The 16,043-nt window shown below is 39.3% G+C and overlaps 4 protein-coding genes across 4 annotated transcripts; 3 read left to right on the forward strand and 1 right to left on the reverse strand.

Moving 5' to 3' along the window:
- Window positions 1–517: 517 nt before the first annotated feature.
- LOC103338062 (putative inactive purple acid phosphatase 27) lies at window positions 518–5,415 on the forward strand. Its single transcript, XM_008241244.2, is given in 13 exon segments — window positions 518–1,107; window positions 1,832–1,923; window positions 2,152–2,221; window positions 2,328–2,450; window positions 2,651–2,743; window positions 3,005–3,134; window positions 3,287–3,310; window positions 3,313–3,367; window positions 3,470–3,602; window positions 3,860–4,065; window positions 4,176–4,301; window positions 4,492–4,801; window positions 4,913–5,415. Coding segments are annotated over 13 exon segments (1,854 nt in total). The 5' UTR covers window positions 518–921; the 3' UTR covers window positions 5,219–5,415.
- A 163-nt stretch (window positions 5,416–5,578) lies between these two features.
- Window positions 5,579–8,420, reverse strand: LOC103338059 (snurportin-1 protein). The gene is made up of 7 exons (XM_008241242.2): window positions 8,024–8,420; window positions 7,750–7,936; window positions 7,400–7,650; window positions 7,077–7,191; window positions 6,873–6,965; window positions 6,234–6,377; window positions 5,579–6,117 (listed from the first exon to the last, which is right to left on the reverse strand). The coding sequence occupies exons 1-7, from the start codon at window positions 8,377–8,379 to the stop codon at window positions 6,004–6,006; spliced, it is 1,260 nt and encodes a 419-aa protein (XP_008239464.2). The 5' UTR covers window positions 8,380–8,420; the 3' UTR covers window positions 5,579–6,003.
- Window positions 8,421–8,537: 117 nt separating this feature from the next.
- On the forward strand, window positions 8,538–10,471 carry LOC103338058 (uncharacterized). The gene is made up of 6 exons (XM_008241241.3): window positions 8,538–8,838; window positions 8,975–9,145; window positions 9,262–9,351; window positions 9,445–9,564; window positions 9,681–9,754; window positions 10,245–10,471. The coding sequence occupies exons 1-5, from the start codon at window positions 8,665–8,667 to the stop codon at window positions 9,726–9,728; spliced, it is 603 nt and encodes a 200-aa protein (XP_008239463.2). The 5' UTR covers window positions 8,538–8,664; the 3' UTR covers window positions 9,729–9,754; window positions 10,245–10,471.
- Window positions 10,472–12,719: 2,248 nt separating this feature from the next.
- EXO70F1 (exocyst subunit exo70 family protein F1) lies at window positions 12,720–15,734 on the forward strand. The gene is given in 3 exon segments (XM_008241240.3): window positions 12,720–13,485; window positions 13,488–14,816; window positions 15,597–15,734. Coding segments are annotated over 2 exon segments (1,947 nt in total). The 5' UTR covers window positions 12,720–12,860; the 3' UTR covers window positions 14,810–14,816; window positions 15,597–15,734.
- Window positions 15,735–16,043: the final 309 nt, after the last annotated feature.

A 16,043-nucleotide genomic window follows, 5' to 3' on the forward strand; every position in this document is an offset into this window, starting at 1 on the left:
CTAGTCTTTGATTCATAAGTGTTGTTTAAAGGGACAGTTCTAGTACAAGTATAACTGACCAATTGTTGGGTTTAATTAAATTTGGTGGAAGCTAAGCTAGAGATAAGAGTACATGCTTATGATTGGTCCAAGCACTTCAAATTCCAGAAGAATAGTACTTTAAATTGGATTAATTCTTAGCTTGACACTTCCGTACCACCAATAAGTCTCAATAATGCCTTTTTTCTCAATACTGTTAGGTCCAGGAAAAGGCTAAAAGGGTCACTACAATGTACAAATGCTACATGTTCAAGGTATGGACTAGCAAGCAAGCACCAATCAAAAGATGGTTTGATATAAAAATGTAGTTGCAACGTGGATATTTTTATTGACACGTATTTTGGAAACCGCTTAGATTTTTATTTTCTTGTTTTGGTCAATGAAAACAGTTACTTGAATCTGATTTTATGTTCAAATGTTTTGGTGAGAAATTTAAGGAATTGGTCTATATTATGAACCCAAAATTACCAACATCCAAAATGTTCATCTAAAAACATGGTAAATTTTGTGCACACATGCAACGAAAGAATCCAATCATGCTTAAACAGTTGGGAGACACATGCACTAATACAGAGACCAACAGATAGGCTCTTCTCCTTTCTCTGCTCATTTTGGGAGAGAGAGACTGAGAGTGTCACTTGTGGTTTCTTATTAAAATCCACGCTGATTTCTCTCTCTGTTTCTCTCCCTCTCCAATCCTTCTCGCATTCAACCTCCAATTTTATCCCCCAATTAATAAGGGATAATACCTGGAATTAGAGGAAAAGATAAAGAGTGAAACTTGGATATTCTGGGTACCGAAGTTGGTTCGTTATCCGATCTTCTGATACTTATAAGGGTTTCTTGAATTTTACGCATTGCGTTCAAAACCCACCTCAGAAAATGGAACAAAGCTTTCGACTTTTCACGATTTTTCTGATTTTGGGCTTAACCAACTTGGGCTCAGCTTGTGCTAATATCGGTGGTTTTGGGGAACAGCCACTCTCCAAGATTGCCATTGAGAAAGCCACTCTCAACCTCCATGACTCGGCCTCCGTTAAAGCCTTTCCTCCTGTTATCGGCTTACAGGTAACAACTTCTGTTTACTATTTTGATTCAATGGCGCCAACAAGCATCTATTACGTTATTCACTGTTAAGTTTATATGCTATTTTATAACATAATGAATGGGCTTTTGTGTGTGGTTTAAGTTCATCGATTTGTTTATACAAGTAGGAAGTGAATGGCACTTTAGAACAAAAGATTGAGACATGTCGCCAGTGGGGTATAGCTCAGTTGGTTGAGCCCTTCCACCTCCACCCATGTAGAGACGTCCTCAGGCACCCAATGAATGTTTGTGTAAAACCCCCTCCCCCAATTGCTTGTACTGAAAAAAAATAGATTGAGACACTTCAAAAATATGAAGTAAAGTGGATAGCTCAATCTGCAGAACAAGGCATGGCTACTAGATTATGCAGTAAAGTGGATAGTTGATCTTACTTTTATTATCATTTAATTTTAAATTTGATTAATATGCCATTGATAGACATTAAGACCAACACTTATGGTGTCCAATATCTTACCCCAAAAATTTATACTGATAGTTGGTCGCTACTGTAGTATTTTGATTGAATAGTAAGTCTTTAACTTTGTGGATGTAATGTGTTGGTAACTGTTGGCTGAGTGGGTGCTGACTTTTTAAAGTACATGAATTTCTGCACTGAGTTCAAGTTTTGACTTCATATAATCTGTGTGTGTTATTTTATTCATGGAGTTTATGTGTTGATGATTTGTTTTAATTCGTATGATTACAGGGTGAGGATACCCAATGGGTAACTGTGGCTCTTGAGTACCCTAATCCTGCTGCAGATGATTGGGTTGGAGTTTTTTCTCCTGCAAAATTCAAGTAATGTACATGACCAAATGATCATATAACCTATTTTGCCACAACTGTCTAGCTATTGATTCAACGTAGTACACATTAGTCGGAGGTGCTAGAGGGACTGAATCTTCTGTGCAAAAATGTCATAATCAACCATTAGTTTACCAAAACCATGTCCACTGATAACTGCAGACTGTAGAAAATCTTTGTTTCTTTATTTGAAATTCAAGTAATAATGTTTTGCTATGACAGCTCAGCAACGTGCCCACCAGTAGATGATCCCGAAGAACAAAAACCTTATATATGCTCTGCCCCTATAAAGGTTTGTGGTTGTAGTTTCTAACTTTGTAAAAACGAAATTAAAGTAACATATGAAACAATTTCATTTGGACTTGTCTAACCTTTGTGATATATTACCTGTGTTTCAGTACAAGTATGCAAAAGACTCCAATCCAGATTATACAAAGACTGGCAAAGCTTCTTTGAAGTTTCTGCTTATAAATCAGCGTGCAGATTTCTCATTTGCATTATTTTCAGGCGGGTTGTCAAATGTACGAGCATGATTCTTTCTTCCGCTCCTATGCTTCCTCATATTCTATCTCTTAGTTAAAGAATTCATGTATATTTTTTCTTATTGCATTCATCTTTGTCACCTTGGACCTTCGTACATATGACCTCTCATTATTTTTCCTAATTATTAAACTTTTATGATTTAATGATTTTAAATGTGATTGACACTTGAATTTTGCAGCCAAAGCTGGTGGCAGTTTCAAACTTCATATCATTTGCCAATCCTAAAGCACCTGTATATCCACGTCTTGCTCAAGGGAAGTCTTGGAATGAAGTAAGTTTATCTTAATTGTTGATTCGCTTTGTGCTATTTTGATGGACATTGGATTATTGAGTTCTTGAACATGCGGAATCCACATTTCACCCATTATGTTAAACTTCTTTCTAAGTCTTGACCTTGGGTTATCTGATCCTAATTTGTTTTAATAAACATCCTAGAATTTGAAAGGTTATGTTATGGTCCATGCATCTTTTGGCTTGCTATAAGCTCATATTAAGGTATTTCTATTTTTCTTTTCTTTTATATATTTTGCAGATGACAGTAACTTGGACTAGTGGCTACGACATAAATGAAGCTATTCCATTTGTTGAGTGGGGTATAAAGGGGGAACTTCGAATGCGAGCCCCAGCTGGAACATTGACATTTGATCGTAGCAGCATGTGTGGTATGATTCATTTTTTCTATTTGTGATACCACCACGTTGCATGATCTACTGGGACTTTCTATTTTGATAATGAAACGATTTCACAGTGATGGGATATTTAGGGCTGTTTAGGCCATGTTGCATACTGAGGTTTTTCTCTTCTTTACCTTTAGGTTCACCTGCTAGGACTGTTGGGTGGCGGATCCTGGTTTCATACATACAAGTTTCCTGAAGAATTTGTGGCCAAACGTTGTGTATGCATATAAGGATTTATATCCCTTTTTGTTTTTGTGTTTTTGTTTATGAGTTTTGTTAAGTATTGATGATATCTTCTTACTGTTATGATGGTTTTTCAGGTACGTCTACAGGATGGGCCATCGTTTAGTTGATGGTTCATTTATTTGGAGCAAGTTCTACTCATTCAGATCATCTCCATATCCTGGACAGGACTCCTTACAGCGTGTCATAATATTCGGTGACATGGGGAAGGTACTTTTAATTGTAGTTTTTATTTGCAGATGTCTTTTACTGTTTACATGAGTGGAAGATCCAAGCAGAAAAAGATTTTGAACAATGCCATATACCATAGAACTTCCATTTGTGAGGTTGCTTGACAACCATTGCTAGGGGTTTTAGGCATAAGTTCCAGCCTTTCTCTACAATGTCATTTGATTAAATGTTATAAAAGGAGTTAGATTACGTTGAGGTTTTGGTATGTGATACATGTTTGCACCTGCATCTTTCAGGGTGAGCGTGATGGTTCAAATGAGTACAGTAATTACCAGCCTGGTGCACTGAACACTACCGATCAAATCATCAGGGATTTGAACAACATTGACATTGTTTTTCATATAGGAGATCTATCATATGCAAATGGGTACATCTCACAGTGGGACCAATTCACATCACAGGTGGAACCCATTGCATCAACTGTGCCATATATGGTTGGCAGGTTTGTGGAATGGTCCTTACATATTTCTGTCAGTTATATAATTATAAATTAGATTTCAGAAATTCCTTTATGATCTCAGTTGAATGAATATTTTTCTTTGATTCCTGCAGTGGTAATCATGAACGTGATTGGCCTGATTCAGGGTCCTTTTATGACCAAAACGATTCAGGTGGAGAATGCGGTGTGCTGGCTGAGACCATGTTCTATGTTCCAGCTGAGAACCGAGCAAAGTTTTGGTAAATTGCATGATTGCATTTCTAGTAATTTAAAGTATTTATACTTTGAAGGGTGTGAGACCTGATACACCACATCATTTCAATCCGTTTTTATCAACTGCTTTCTTTGCTTTTCTCTGCAGAGCAGTGTCTTTGTTCTTAAGCTTGTGTGCCACATATTCTAATGAAAATTCTATGAATGTACATACAGGTATTCAACTGATTATGGGATGTTCCGCTTTTGTGTGGCTGACACTGAACATGACTGGAGGGAGGGATCTGAGCAGTACAAGTTCATTGAGAATTGCCTTGCATCTGTGGATAGACAAAAGCAACCTTGGTTGATCTTTTTAGCTCATCGGGTGCTGGGCTATTCCTCCAACTGGTGGTATGGGCAGGAGGGCTCATTCGAAGAGCCAATGGGAAGGGAAAGCTTGCAGAAACTTTGGCAGAAGTACAAGGTAGACATTGCATTTTATGGCCACGTCCACAACTATGAAAGGTCGTGCCCCATCTACCAGGTATCAAATTGTTTAGCCACTTCTAAGTTTAGCTTGAAAATCTTCAGTTCTGGTCTCAATACAAAGTTTTCCAATGACTTCGATTTCATTTCTTTAATCTTTTCGTTGTAGAACCAATGCGTAACGTCAGAAAAATCGCACTTTTCCGGCACATTCAAAGGGACAATCCATGTTGTTGTTGGAGGGGCTGGGAGCCATTTATCTGACTTCAGCCAAGTGAAGCCTAATTGGAGTATTTACAGAGATTATGACTACGGATTTGTGAAATTGACCACATTCAATCACACATCTCTCCTCTTTGAGTACAAGAAAAGCAGCGACAGTAGTGTCCATGATTCCTTCACCATATCAAGGGACTACACAGATGTATTGGCTTGTATACATGACAGTTGCGAACCAACCACCGCTGCGTCCTAGAATTATAACACTATCTTCAAATTCTTTTCTATTTCAAATTTGGCAGCTATATATAATGTAATATATGATGCTTGCTTGCTTGTTAGTTCAACTTTGTTGACTATTAGATGTGTTACAAGAGGAATGCAATTATCAATTGGGGTATTATCAAGCCATCAAATCTGAAATAATAAAATTGTCCCCGTGTTTCATTCCAACTTTCATTCATGATATTTTTGTTATACAAGTGATAGTCTAAGTAAGTTACTCTAACTCTTGGTCCAAAAAAAAAAAAGTTTACTCTAACATTCATTTTTCTAGGGCTTCGAACCACAAGGGGATGGGCTTACTATCCTAGTCAACTGGTCCAACACACACTCATTTATGGGTATAAGGAAAAAAATGATTTATTTCAATTCTTAACTTCCCCATATTTACTAAACAAATAAGGAATCAGAAATACGCATATCTCACCGTAAAATCAATAATCGCTTTCCAATTCCTTATTCCCCAGTCCTAAGTTCCCATAACATGTCTTGAGAACTTCTATACATTGATGATCATCCCACATCATTACGTAGCTCGCATAAGGATAATCTTGTTCTCCCCTATCAACGGTCTAATTTAAGAGTACAAATAAATTAGAGTAGGCATAAATCAAACCCTACACTCAAGCCATTCAGCTTGACAATGCAAGTTTTAAGAGCCTTTTGGAGCAAATGAACATCACCACGGTGATCACAGTGAGGGTAATGCGTCTGCTGTGTGCTCTGCCTACCATTACTATCAGAATTATCAACTTATCATCAACCAATCATATCAACGTCAGGTCTGTTTCCTTCATCATCTGGTGTGTTGATTGATGCTACCAAATCATCAATTTTCAGGGGGGACACCCTAACCATATTCTGAAACATGACCTGCAAGGTTATATTCCAAAGAGATTATCAGTATCAGAAAAGATTTTAATAAAATTTTACTGGGCTAATCTTAACATCAAGAAAGAGTGAATTCCACCAGACATTTTTCTACAAACCTTGGAGTAACTATCTGCAAAAGCACGTGCTCGGTTGGACTTTCCAAGGTAATGTAAATCAGCCTTCTCAAGCTTCCCATCCACAACACTCAATCCTCCATCGCCAATAGCAAAACGAAGAAGATTTCCAGAATGCAACCCTGACTGAAAATAAAATGAAAAGTTAAAATACAAAGGCAAATAACATCATCAAATGAAGAAAAATAGGAAAAATGATAAATGTCCCGGCTACCTCTTCACAGAGTTGCAAAGAACCCAGAGGTACCAGCCAGTCAGTTTGTCTGGTCAAGCCCCAAAATGGTTTTACTAGTGGCCTGAGATAGAGCCACACTTTCATCGGAAAACCAAGGGCAAGGGCTAATTTGCCATGTTCGTGGCTTTTGAGCATGGGGTTGGTTGGGGAGAGAAAAGAAGAGGGAAAAAAAGCTACCATGCAAAAGCTAAGAGAAATTTTTGTTTTCAGTGACAGAACACTAAAATTCTGAACACTAAAATTTGTAATGACTGCAAAAGCAGCACCACTCCCTTAAAAAGTCGTCCCACACTTTTAAGCACTACTTGTACTTACTGGGTGCAGATATCCATGTCAATTAGTTGATGTAAAAAATTTCTAGTTTGAAAATTAACTATAAAGCAAACCTTTTGTATGAAGTCCAAATCTAAGCAACTAAATACAACTGGGGGGTCATCTGAGGTAGTCACTTTTCCATCATCTTGCAGCTCCAAAACTACCTGATCATATGGAATGAGAAGGAGAGAGAGGGAGTGTCTGTGTCTGTCAGCCAATCACAATATATATCTAAGTTGTAATGGAAAATACACAAGATATGTAATGAAAAATACCTGTTGATGGCTTGGAACCTGTCCTTTATTATCTGTGTCAATAACATACTGACTGCAGTTCTCATCCTTCCAAACTAATGCCAGTGGTGTATTTCCAGGTTGATAATGAGCATGCCTAGCAAAAACAACAATTTTACATAAATCATATGCTAAAGTAGGTTCCAATAGTATAAATCTGAGAACAAGCACAGATGTAGTGATTCACAGTGACAACATAGGGCATATTTCACAGCTCCAAACAACAGATAACCGAGAATCATATATCACCCCTATCAACACTCTCATATCAACAAATTTCAAGTAGTATGAGGAAATGGGCTTACTTGTTATAAAATAAAAGACCATCTTTTACATAAGGTACCCCTCCAGCATATGCAGCATGTAGACCAGACTGATCACAAGTATGTACAGGAACCAAGCTGAACCTATACTTATGATAATGGGAGGGAGGCTCACAAGCCCCCGTCTCAGCCAGCTTAGAATTCAACCAAAAGAACCTAAACTCAGCCGTACAATCATACAAAGAGTAGCCTCTCCAGCACACCATGTCGATTACATAGTAAGTCTGGTCCATCTGCATTCATTTCACAACCAGGTTGACAAATTAACAAACACTTAGAGCGCAATGTAAACAAGTAAACAATCAAACTTAAATGATAATTGAATTACTTACCTCGTGAAATATACAGTCTAGGATTGAATATGATTGAGCAGAACCCGACCCGTCTCTGGTCCTGGCACCATTGGGTAGAGCAGACGGGAAACGGTGGAGGACGGTGCCGTTTCGTTGCCTACTGATTGTCGTTCCGTCCGATGAAACGACGAAGCATCTCTTCCCGGATGGTCTCGCAAACACATACCTACACTTACCCAAACCCAAAATTACTTACAAAAAAAAAGTAAAATTATTAGAAAATAAAAACAAATTTTGACGGTGAAAAGTAAACCAGTCGTGGGGCAAGCGATGAGGGACGTCAATCATCCACTCGGGGAGCATGAGCTGTCTGGCGAACCACTTCCGCGCCTCTGTGCCTCTGAGCTTCGAAGCGTTGCGAAGATCGAATTCGAAGTCGGAGTCGGATTCTTTGGACGATGATCCGAGTTCGAGTTCGGGTTCGGGTTCGGGTTCGGAGGGCTGTTCATGTTCGGGCAGGAGGGAGAGTAGGGTGGAGGCTAGGCGGCGGGCCTGGAGCTGTGCGTCGCGCCGGCCTTGCTCTTGGCGCTTCAGCGAGAGCTCTCGGCGCCTCTGCTGATCTGAGATCGCCGGCCTCTTGTACGCGCGGCGGAGATCGTGCGGCGCCATTTTTGTTGTCGTCTGAAAATTGAATTTTAAGGAGTTGGCGTCCTTTTAAATTTTGAAAAACGGTAACGGTGCCTTCAAGCGAATAATAGATGTACAGGGGCTCAAATGCAATATTAGTATAAGCTTTTAACTCAAAACGGCACAGGTCACGTCGTTTGGTGCTTGTCTTCTCTTCAATCAGAAAGAAGTGGAAGCAAATCCCTGCAGAGTCACTGGACCTTTTGCTAAGCCCGCCATTTTCTGAAGTTGAGAAGCTAGGGCATCGATTTCTGAGCTTGACAAGCCATGGAGCAGACGCTGTGGAGCCATTTACCGCTATTGGTTAGGTCCAATTCGAAAGATTCGGTTGAGTACATTCTTCAGGCTCTTTGGAGGACCCGGAAAACCGGTCTGGACCCGGCCGACCGAGACATTATCCGAGATATGCTCCAGCTCCAGAACGAATCGGACCTCGACCCGGTTCACTTCTCTCACTCTCAATTTCTTGTGTTTTGAATTTCGAATTTCTATGAATTTAGCGCTTTTTATTGGGAATTTGTTGCTGAATTTCATTTGAAGGAATTTGTAAATGTCTGGTTTTTTTTTGGGGGGGCAGCTTTTTGTATGCCTTCGCATGTTGATTCGCAGATGCGTTTACGATAACATCGGGAGAGATGAGATTCAGAAGCTGTTTCCCAGTGAGGTCTTACCTGAGTTACAGAGACTGTTGACGCTTTTGTTGCAGAAGTTTCAACGAGAATGGCGGCAAGATGTACTCAAGGACCAGGTTAGAGATATGAACTTTCAGATGTTCCTGCGTTTGTACGTAAACTCATTGATTTACTGGGGGTAGGAAATTAGGCTAATGTCATGCTGTATATGTAAACTCAATTATGTAAATAGGGTGCTTTGCCACGGTTAAAGACAATGACATGGGACATGGCAAATCCGAATGCAGAATTCGCCGACCCCGTGGCTGTTATCAACTTGAAGGTACTGGAAAACCAACATAACTTCTTGTGAATGTGGTGAAAATATGTCATTTTTATTTGCTTATTGGTCATAACTTATAACTGCTCTCTGTAGCTCCTAAATGATTCACAGTCTCGCTCAAAAGAATCGGAAGTGAAGTTTGAATTAGCTAATGATACTCTAGAAACAATGCTGAATTCCATGTATAGCATAAGAGACCAGTTGTCAAACGTGGTAAGCATTATGTTTGCAGTTTTCCTTCTTCATTCGGTTTCATGTAGTACAGAATGTAAATATTTTTCTCTTAGCTTTTTAGGGAATCTGATTGTGCCTTCCCATCTCCTTCTCAGGGTGAGGCATCAAATGACTATTTATCTCAAGATGCAAATATGTTGTAGATAACCCATATCCCCTGGATACAATGGTATGGCTTGGCTCAAATATTTCTTGTGATACCATTTTCGTGACTAAACCTTGCCAGATTAATTGAAATATGTAAAACCTTTTCTTTTTTTGTGTTGTTTCTGTTGGGGGGTCCAATCTAGCTGTAGCATCTGTGACTCGAGGTTTTTACTTCACCGTGCCCCAAACTTCAGAGAGGGATTGGTGGTTAGTCAGGATTTTAAAAGCATTTAAAACACAAGAGTTTCTCTCCCAGATGAAGCTTTCTTCCTTCTGTTTGTTATATTTCAAGAAAAATGCTGTTGAAAGGCATATCATGGTTTAAAGAATGCTGGTAGTGAACCACAAAAGCATGTCAGATTTGGCTTATGGAATTACTGCACCTGCCATTTTTGTTGTCTTAAAAACCTTAATAACTGAATATTTTTCGGAAAAACAGTACCTTGGACAGTAGAGCTGTGCTTTGAAGATTGCTAGTTTAGCTTCTCACTGTTGTTATTGTTGTGATGCAGATTGAGATAAATGGAACTTGTAAGGAGCTTATTTTTTCCCTTGCTTTACGCCGGTGCAGTTCGTAAAAATGATATCTTTATTTGCTATATTTTATACACAAAAAATGTTGAAATGACCCATAGATAAGTGTCCCCTTTTCATTTCCTAGATGTTTCCCAGTGCAGTGTTTGATACAACTTTCAAGTGACGAGAAGTTCTTCGAAGAATCCTTTTGTAGTTGGCTAAAGTTCGATGTCATCCTATTTGTGTCTGCCATGTAAAAAGTTGTCAAAATTGACTCGTTTGAACTTTCAATGGCATGCCTTTTGGACGCGAAAATTGTACGTTATGCTTTGTCTGATCCGATGCAATTCACTTTTGTTTGGAGCTTATTGATTTCCAGGAAAACCTCCCTGATTGATTCCTTGCCACCTTTACGGCAGGTTCTAAATGATGTGGTTGAAAGAAACATCATTTTATTATCAGAAAATGACAATAAACAAAAAGAATAAATCATTGTTAATTTCTTTCTCTAATGTCATTTACTTTAATTAGTAAAGTTAATATCTCAATCAAGCCTCTAATTTGTCACCTCTGAAACTTGTGGTTGATGGTTTTAGACTTTTTAGTCACGACCCGTGTGAGTCTTGGTCCAAGCTTCTTTTTCCAAGTTTGGCGCTGGTCCGTGTGAAACTGGAACCATGGCTGCACCTGCACCAATCAAACCGCATCTCTAAGAAAGAAAAATAACCACATCAACATTTTGTAATATAATTAAATAGTGGAATTATAAAAATATCTCATAATTGAGGGGTAGATTAGGAAATTAAGCTACAAAGTCCTACATCCATAGTTTGATATTCTTAGCCAGTCACGATACACATGGTTTATAAAATAATGTGACAAAAAGATTTGAGAAATCAAATTCTAAACTTTCTGATTACTTCTAAACAAAGCATGGATTTGGGTTTTGGATTTATGAATTGGAAATCTAACGTGTTAGGTGAGGTAGTTTATTTTAATTTATTTATTATAATCCATGGAAGAAATTTAAAAGAAGAAAAATAGAATTGGTCTTTTGGGTCAACTAATTGGAGTTGTAATGCTGTTGACAATTACAAAAGTCACATTCATGATCCAAAGTGCAGCCTTCGACGAATAGATGGGGTTCTTCTAGTAATTTTTTGGGTCAACACATAAATAATATTTTCTTTTCTTTATTCTCCGTCAGAAAAATAAATCAATTTATTATTTATTTTATTTATCAATTTTCAGGAGAATAATTAAATTCAAGAACTTTACAATTTTATGCCCCTGAAATGATTTAATTTGAAAATTCAATCTTATCCAAACTAATAATCCGAGACAATAAAAAAGAAATATAATCCAATTGAGGTTGTCTCTTTTTAACTCTGATCCAATTATTCATAAAGTTACTAAGAACGGATAAAATAAAGTCATCATTTCACATTGGTTTTCAACTTCTTTATTATTTTTTCGAGGGTCTTCCACATTTTTGTTTCACTATTTTCTTTAGGAGTTGTTATTAACACTACAAAAAAAGTCAACATGCACTCATTGAAGTATAATTTATTAAGTTTAAACGTGTATTGTTTGACAAGTCCTTATAATTTTATTCGAAAATATTTTCCTTATAATTTTATTCGAAAATATTTTTACTCACTACTTTAACTCAAGAGGTATTATCATCACTCTTCTCAACAATTGACACGTGTCCATAGGCCTAATTATAGTTAAGTTTTTACTTTATATTTATGGAACTATAATTATGCCCATGAATTCGTGTCAAATGTTGAGAATAGTGGTGAGGCTGCACTTTGAATTAGAATAGTGGGCACAAATGCTCTGATTTTATTAAAGATGAGTGTTTAAGCATACGCTCTTATTGATTTTGAATTAGATATCGTGTTTCTTAAAATAATAAATAAATAAAACCAAAGATAGTAGCTCCTGAATTGCATCATCAGCCGAAGAAGGAAAACCTAAATTTTTTCATTTTTGTGCAATATACATGTGAATGGGGAGAAATTAGGTTGTTATTATAACCATTTTATGGTGTGAATGCGTTATATTTTAATGAAGAAACATTCATGGCACGTTATTTAAAAATGACATTATTCTTTAAAAATTCCTATTATCGTGCAAACCGAAAAGAAAGTATATAGGTTGGATAGTGGGCCCCAGCCCATTTGACCCAATCAAAAATGTGTAAAGAAAAGAAACTAAACCGCAGGTTAGCATTAGTGCACAGCACCGCAGCCGATCCATTCAAGCACTCCCAACTTCGATAAGGAGGAGTTTCCCGTAACTCACTCTTCTTTCCTCTTCTTTTCTTTTTCCTTGTCCAAATACCAGCACAACGTAAAGCAGCCGGCCAAAGCAAACAGACAGTTTGGTCATTTCAGTTGCAGACTGGGGAAAAGAGAGACGAACTGCCCTAAAACCATAGCCAAACACCCCCAAAATCACCAACTCCGCCGTCACCGAATGATCTCCGCCTCCCCTAATTCCAGTTTTGCCAAATCCAAATCCAAATCCTAATAGGTGTTCCCTTATCCCCACTCCCAAACAACACTTCATCTCCAGCCTAAACCTAGAACCCAAACGACTCCCAAATGACCACCACGACCACGAGCATAGGTGGTGGCGGCGAGGACCGGGTCCTCGCCACGGCTCAGCAGATCGTCAAGAGCCTCAACACCCCCAAGGAGGTGCGCGAGGACATGCTCTTGATCTTCTCTAGCTTCGATAACCGCTTATCCAACATCACCGATTTGATCAACGGCGAGGATTCGAAGGCCGAAAACGACCGATTCGAGGCCGCCGAGAAGGTGATTTTTCGGTGGGAGTCGAATTCCGAAGCTCACAGAAACTCGGTTCCTTGGGAGGAGTCGCCGGACGAGTCTGGCGCGTATTTATCGGCCGTCGATGAGATCCTCACTCTCATGGAGGGGCTTTCGGTCCGGTCCGATAACGAACTCGTGGACCGGGCCGAAAACGCGCTCCAAATCGCGATGACCCGGCTCGAGGACGAGTTCCGCCACATTCTGATCCGAAACACAGTCCCGCTCGACTCAGAGCGGCTTTACGGCTCGATCCGCAGGGTCTCACTGTCGTTCGCCTCAAACGACGGAGAAATCGACGAAGAATTCGAGAGTTTCGGCGAGGAGGACCGAGATGCCGGCCGGTTCCACGAGCGCGGCGGCAGCCTCGGTGACACAGACGTGGATTTGATACATCCGATGCCGTCGTCGAGCTGAAGGAGATCGCCGAGCGTATGATCCGGTCTGGTTACGAAAAGGAGTGTATTCAGGTGTATAGCAGTGTCAGGCGTGACGCTTTGGACGAGTGTTTAGTGATTCTTGGGGTTGAGAAGCTGAGCATTGAGGAGGTTCAGAAGATTGAGTGGAAGTCTTTGGATGAGAAAATGAAGAAGTGGATACAAGCTGTGAAAATCGGCGTTAGGGTTTTGCTAACCGGAGAAAGGAGGCTTTGTGATCAGATTTTTGATGGGACTGATGAGACTAGGGAGATTTGCTTCAATGAGACTGCTAAAGGGTGTATTATGCAGCTTTTGAATTTTGGACAGGCGGTAGCCATTGGTCGAAGGTCGCCGGAGAAGTTGTTTCGGATACTTGACATGTATGATGCCATGGCCGATGTGTTGCCGGACTTGCAGCAAATGGTGACTGATGAATATGTGGTTATTGAGGCCAGGGGAGTGTTGGATGAGCTTGGTGACGCAGCCAAAGGGACCTTTGCAGAGTTTGAGAATGCGGTTCAGAGCGAGGCCAGTAAGAAACCAATGCTAAGCGGTGAGATTCATCCGCTTACTCGGTATGTCATGAACTATGTTAGATTGTTGGTTGATTATAGTCATACTCTCAACTCGCTTTTGGATACTGGTGAAGAAGAGTTACAAAGGTTGCAAGGGTTGCCAAATGATGATTTGGGTATAGAAAGCATGTCCCCGATAGGCCATAGGTTGTTGTTGTTGATTTCGAATTTGGAGTCCAATCTTGAGGAGAAGTCTAGGGTTTATGATGATGGAGCAATGCAGTGTGTGTTTTTGATGAATAACATTCTGTACATAGTGCAGAAAGTGAAGGATTCTGAGATTAGAAAGCTCTTGGGAGATCAATGGGTTCGCAAGCGCCGTGGCCAGGTACGCCAGTATGCTACTGGGTATCTTAGAGCTGCTTGGAGTAAGGCCTTGTCTTGTTTGAAAGATGAAGGAATTGGTGGGAGCACGAGTAATGCTTCAAAGATGGCTTTGAAGGAGAGGTTTAAGAATTTCAATGCAAACTTTGAAGAAATCTATAGGATCCAGACAGCTTGGAAGGTCCCCGATGCTCAACTTCGGGAGGAGCTTCGGATATCTATATCAGAGAAGGTGATTCCGGCTTACAGATCGTTTATGGGGAGGTTTGGGAGTCAGCTAGAGAGTGGAAGGCATGCTGGGAAGTATATAAAGTACACAGCAGATGATTTGGAGGGCTATGTGTTGGATTTGTTTGAGGGGACTCCAGGTGTTCTGCACCATCTGAGAAGAAAAAGTACATAGAATACAGGTAAACCCTTTGCTTTTATCAAGGACTAGTTGGAAGTTGGAACAGAGTTCTAATGTTGAAAAAGAAAAAAAAAGAATGTAGCTTGATGATGATACCTATTTATTCCGCTGGTGTTAATGTTATAAACACAGGTTTTTGTGAACGCTATTTTCCAACCCCTCCTATCTTTTGCTGTAATGATTTTTGTACATGTTTTTAGAGACTTTAGTTTTTGTATGCATGGATTTTTTTCATGGTTCATGTATTTGATTACCATGATCGCCAGCGACATTTGTATGTCATCTGCGTGCCGAAGAAGAACTAAAACCGTCACTGTAAAACATTAAATTTGATATACACAAAGATTCAGAAACATGTATCATTACAGTTTTAAATTTATTTTCCCTTCTAAACATGAGTGACAATTGCTTGTGCATGAACTGAGAAATTGCTTGAGGGTTTGAATGGTTTTCTGCGAAGTTATCAATCTTTCAAACCCTTTTTACTTTTAAGAAAAAAACAAACAAACAGAAAGGTTTTTGGGGGCAATAATTAACTTTGGTATTGCCATTTTCTCATCTTTTAATGAGATTTTGGAATTGTATGGAGGCACTCTTAGGAATTAGGTATCACGTAATTCACTTCTAAATTTCCAAGATTGATACTTGACGCCGTGGCTAGAGTAGCAATTTCCTTGCTGCTGAATTAGCATACCCTATATGGAGCATGGTTTCATAGGGAAGATCATGAAGTTTTCTAGCTCATCTAATTTTCTTTGAGAAATGATGAACTTATTTACAGGATCATTGAAGCCATCGCTGGACGAAGTGGAAGTTTTTGAGAATGTGTGTTAAGAAATCGACTATCGATTGTTTGCGCGGACAATGACAGTTTACAATCTAGGGTTAGCAAATTGGTGAAAGGTCAGATGCAATGATAACCAAGATGTCAATGATTTCTCTCTGTAGGGGAGTGATTCGATTCAAGCTTAGGTAGACACCGACAAAAAGACAGCCAAGAAAAGAGAGAAAAATTACAAATTTAGTGCATATGGCCATTTTTGCTGTTAGCGTTCAGTGGCAACTGCTTGTGTGATGGCAAATTTTCCCATCTTGGTTTTCATGTAGCATGAAGTTGGAAACATCGCTGGTTTTGGATTTTGCTCTATTTGGCTTCTGCAAGGCATTATTTCATCTTTAGTGTAGAGTGAGTTTTCAGTTTTCTAGTACATCAGAGAGCAAAGGAGAG

The sequence above is a fragment of the Prunus mume genome, linkage group LG7, assembly GCF_029339155.1.
Source record: "Prunus mume cultivar Tortuosa linkage group LG7, ASM2933915v1, whole genome shotgun sequence".
Taxonomy (NCBI): domain Eukaryota; kingdom Viridiplantae; phylum Streptophyta; class Magnoliopsida; order Rosales; family Rosaceae; genus Prunus; species Prunus mume.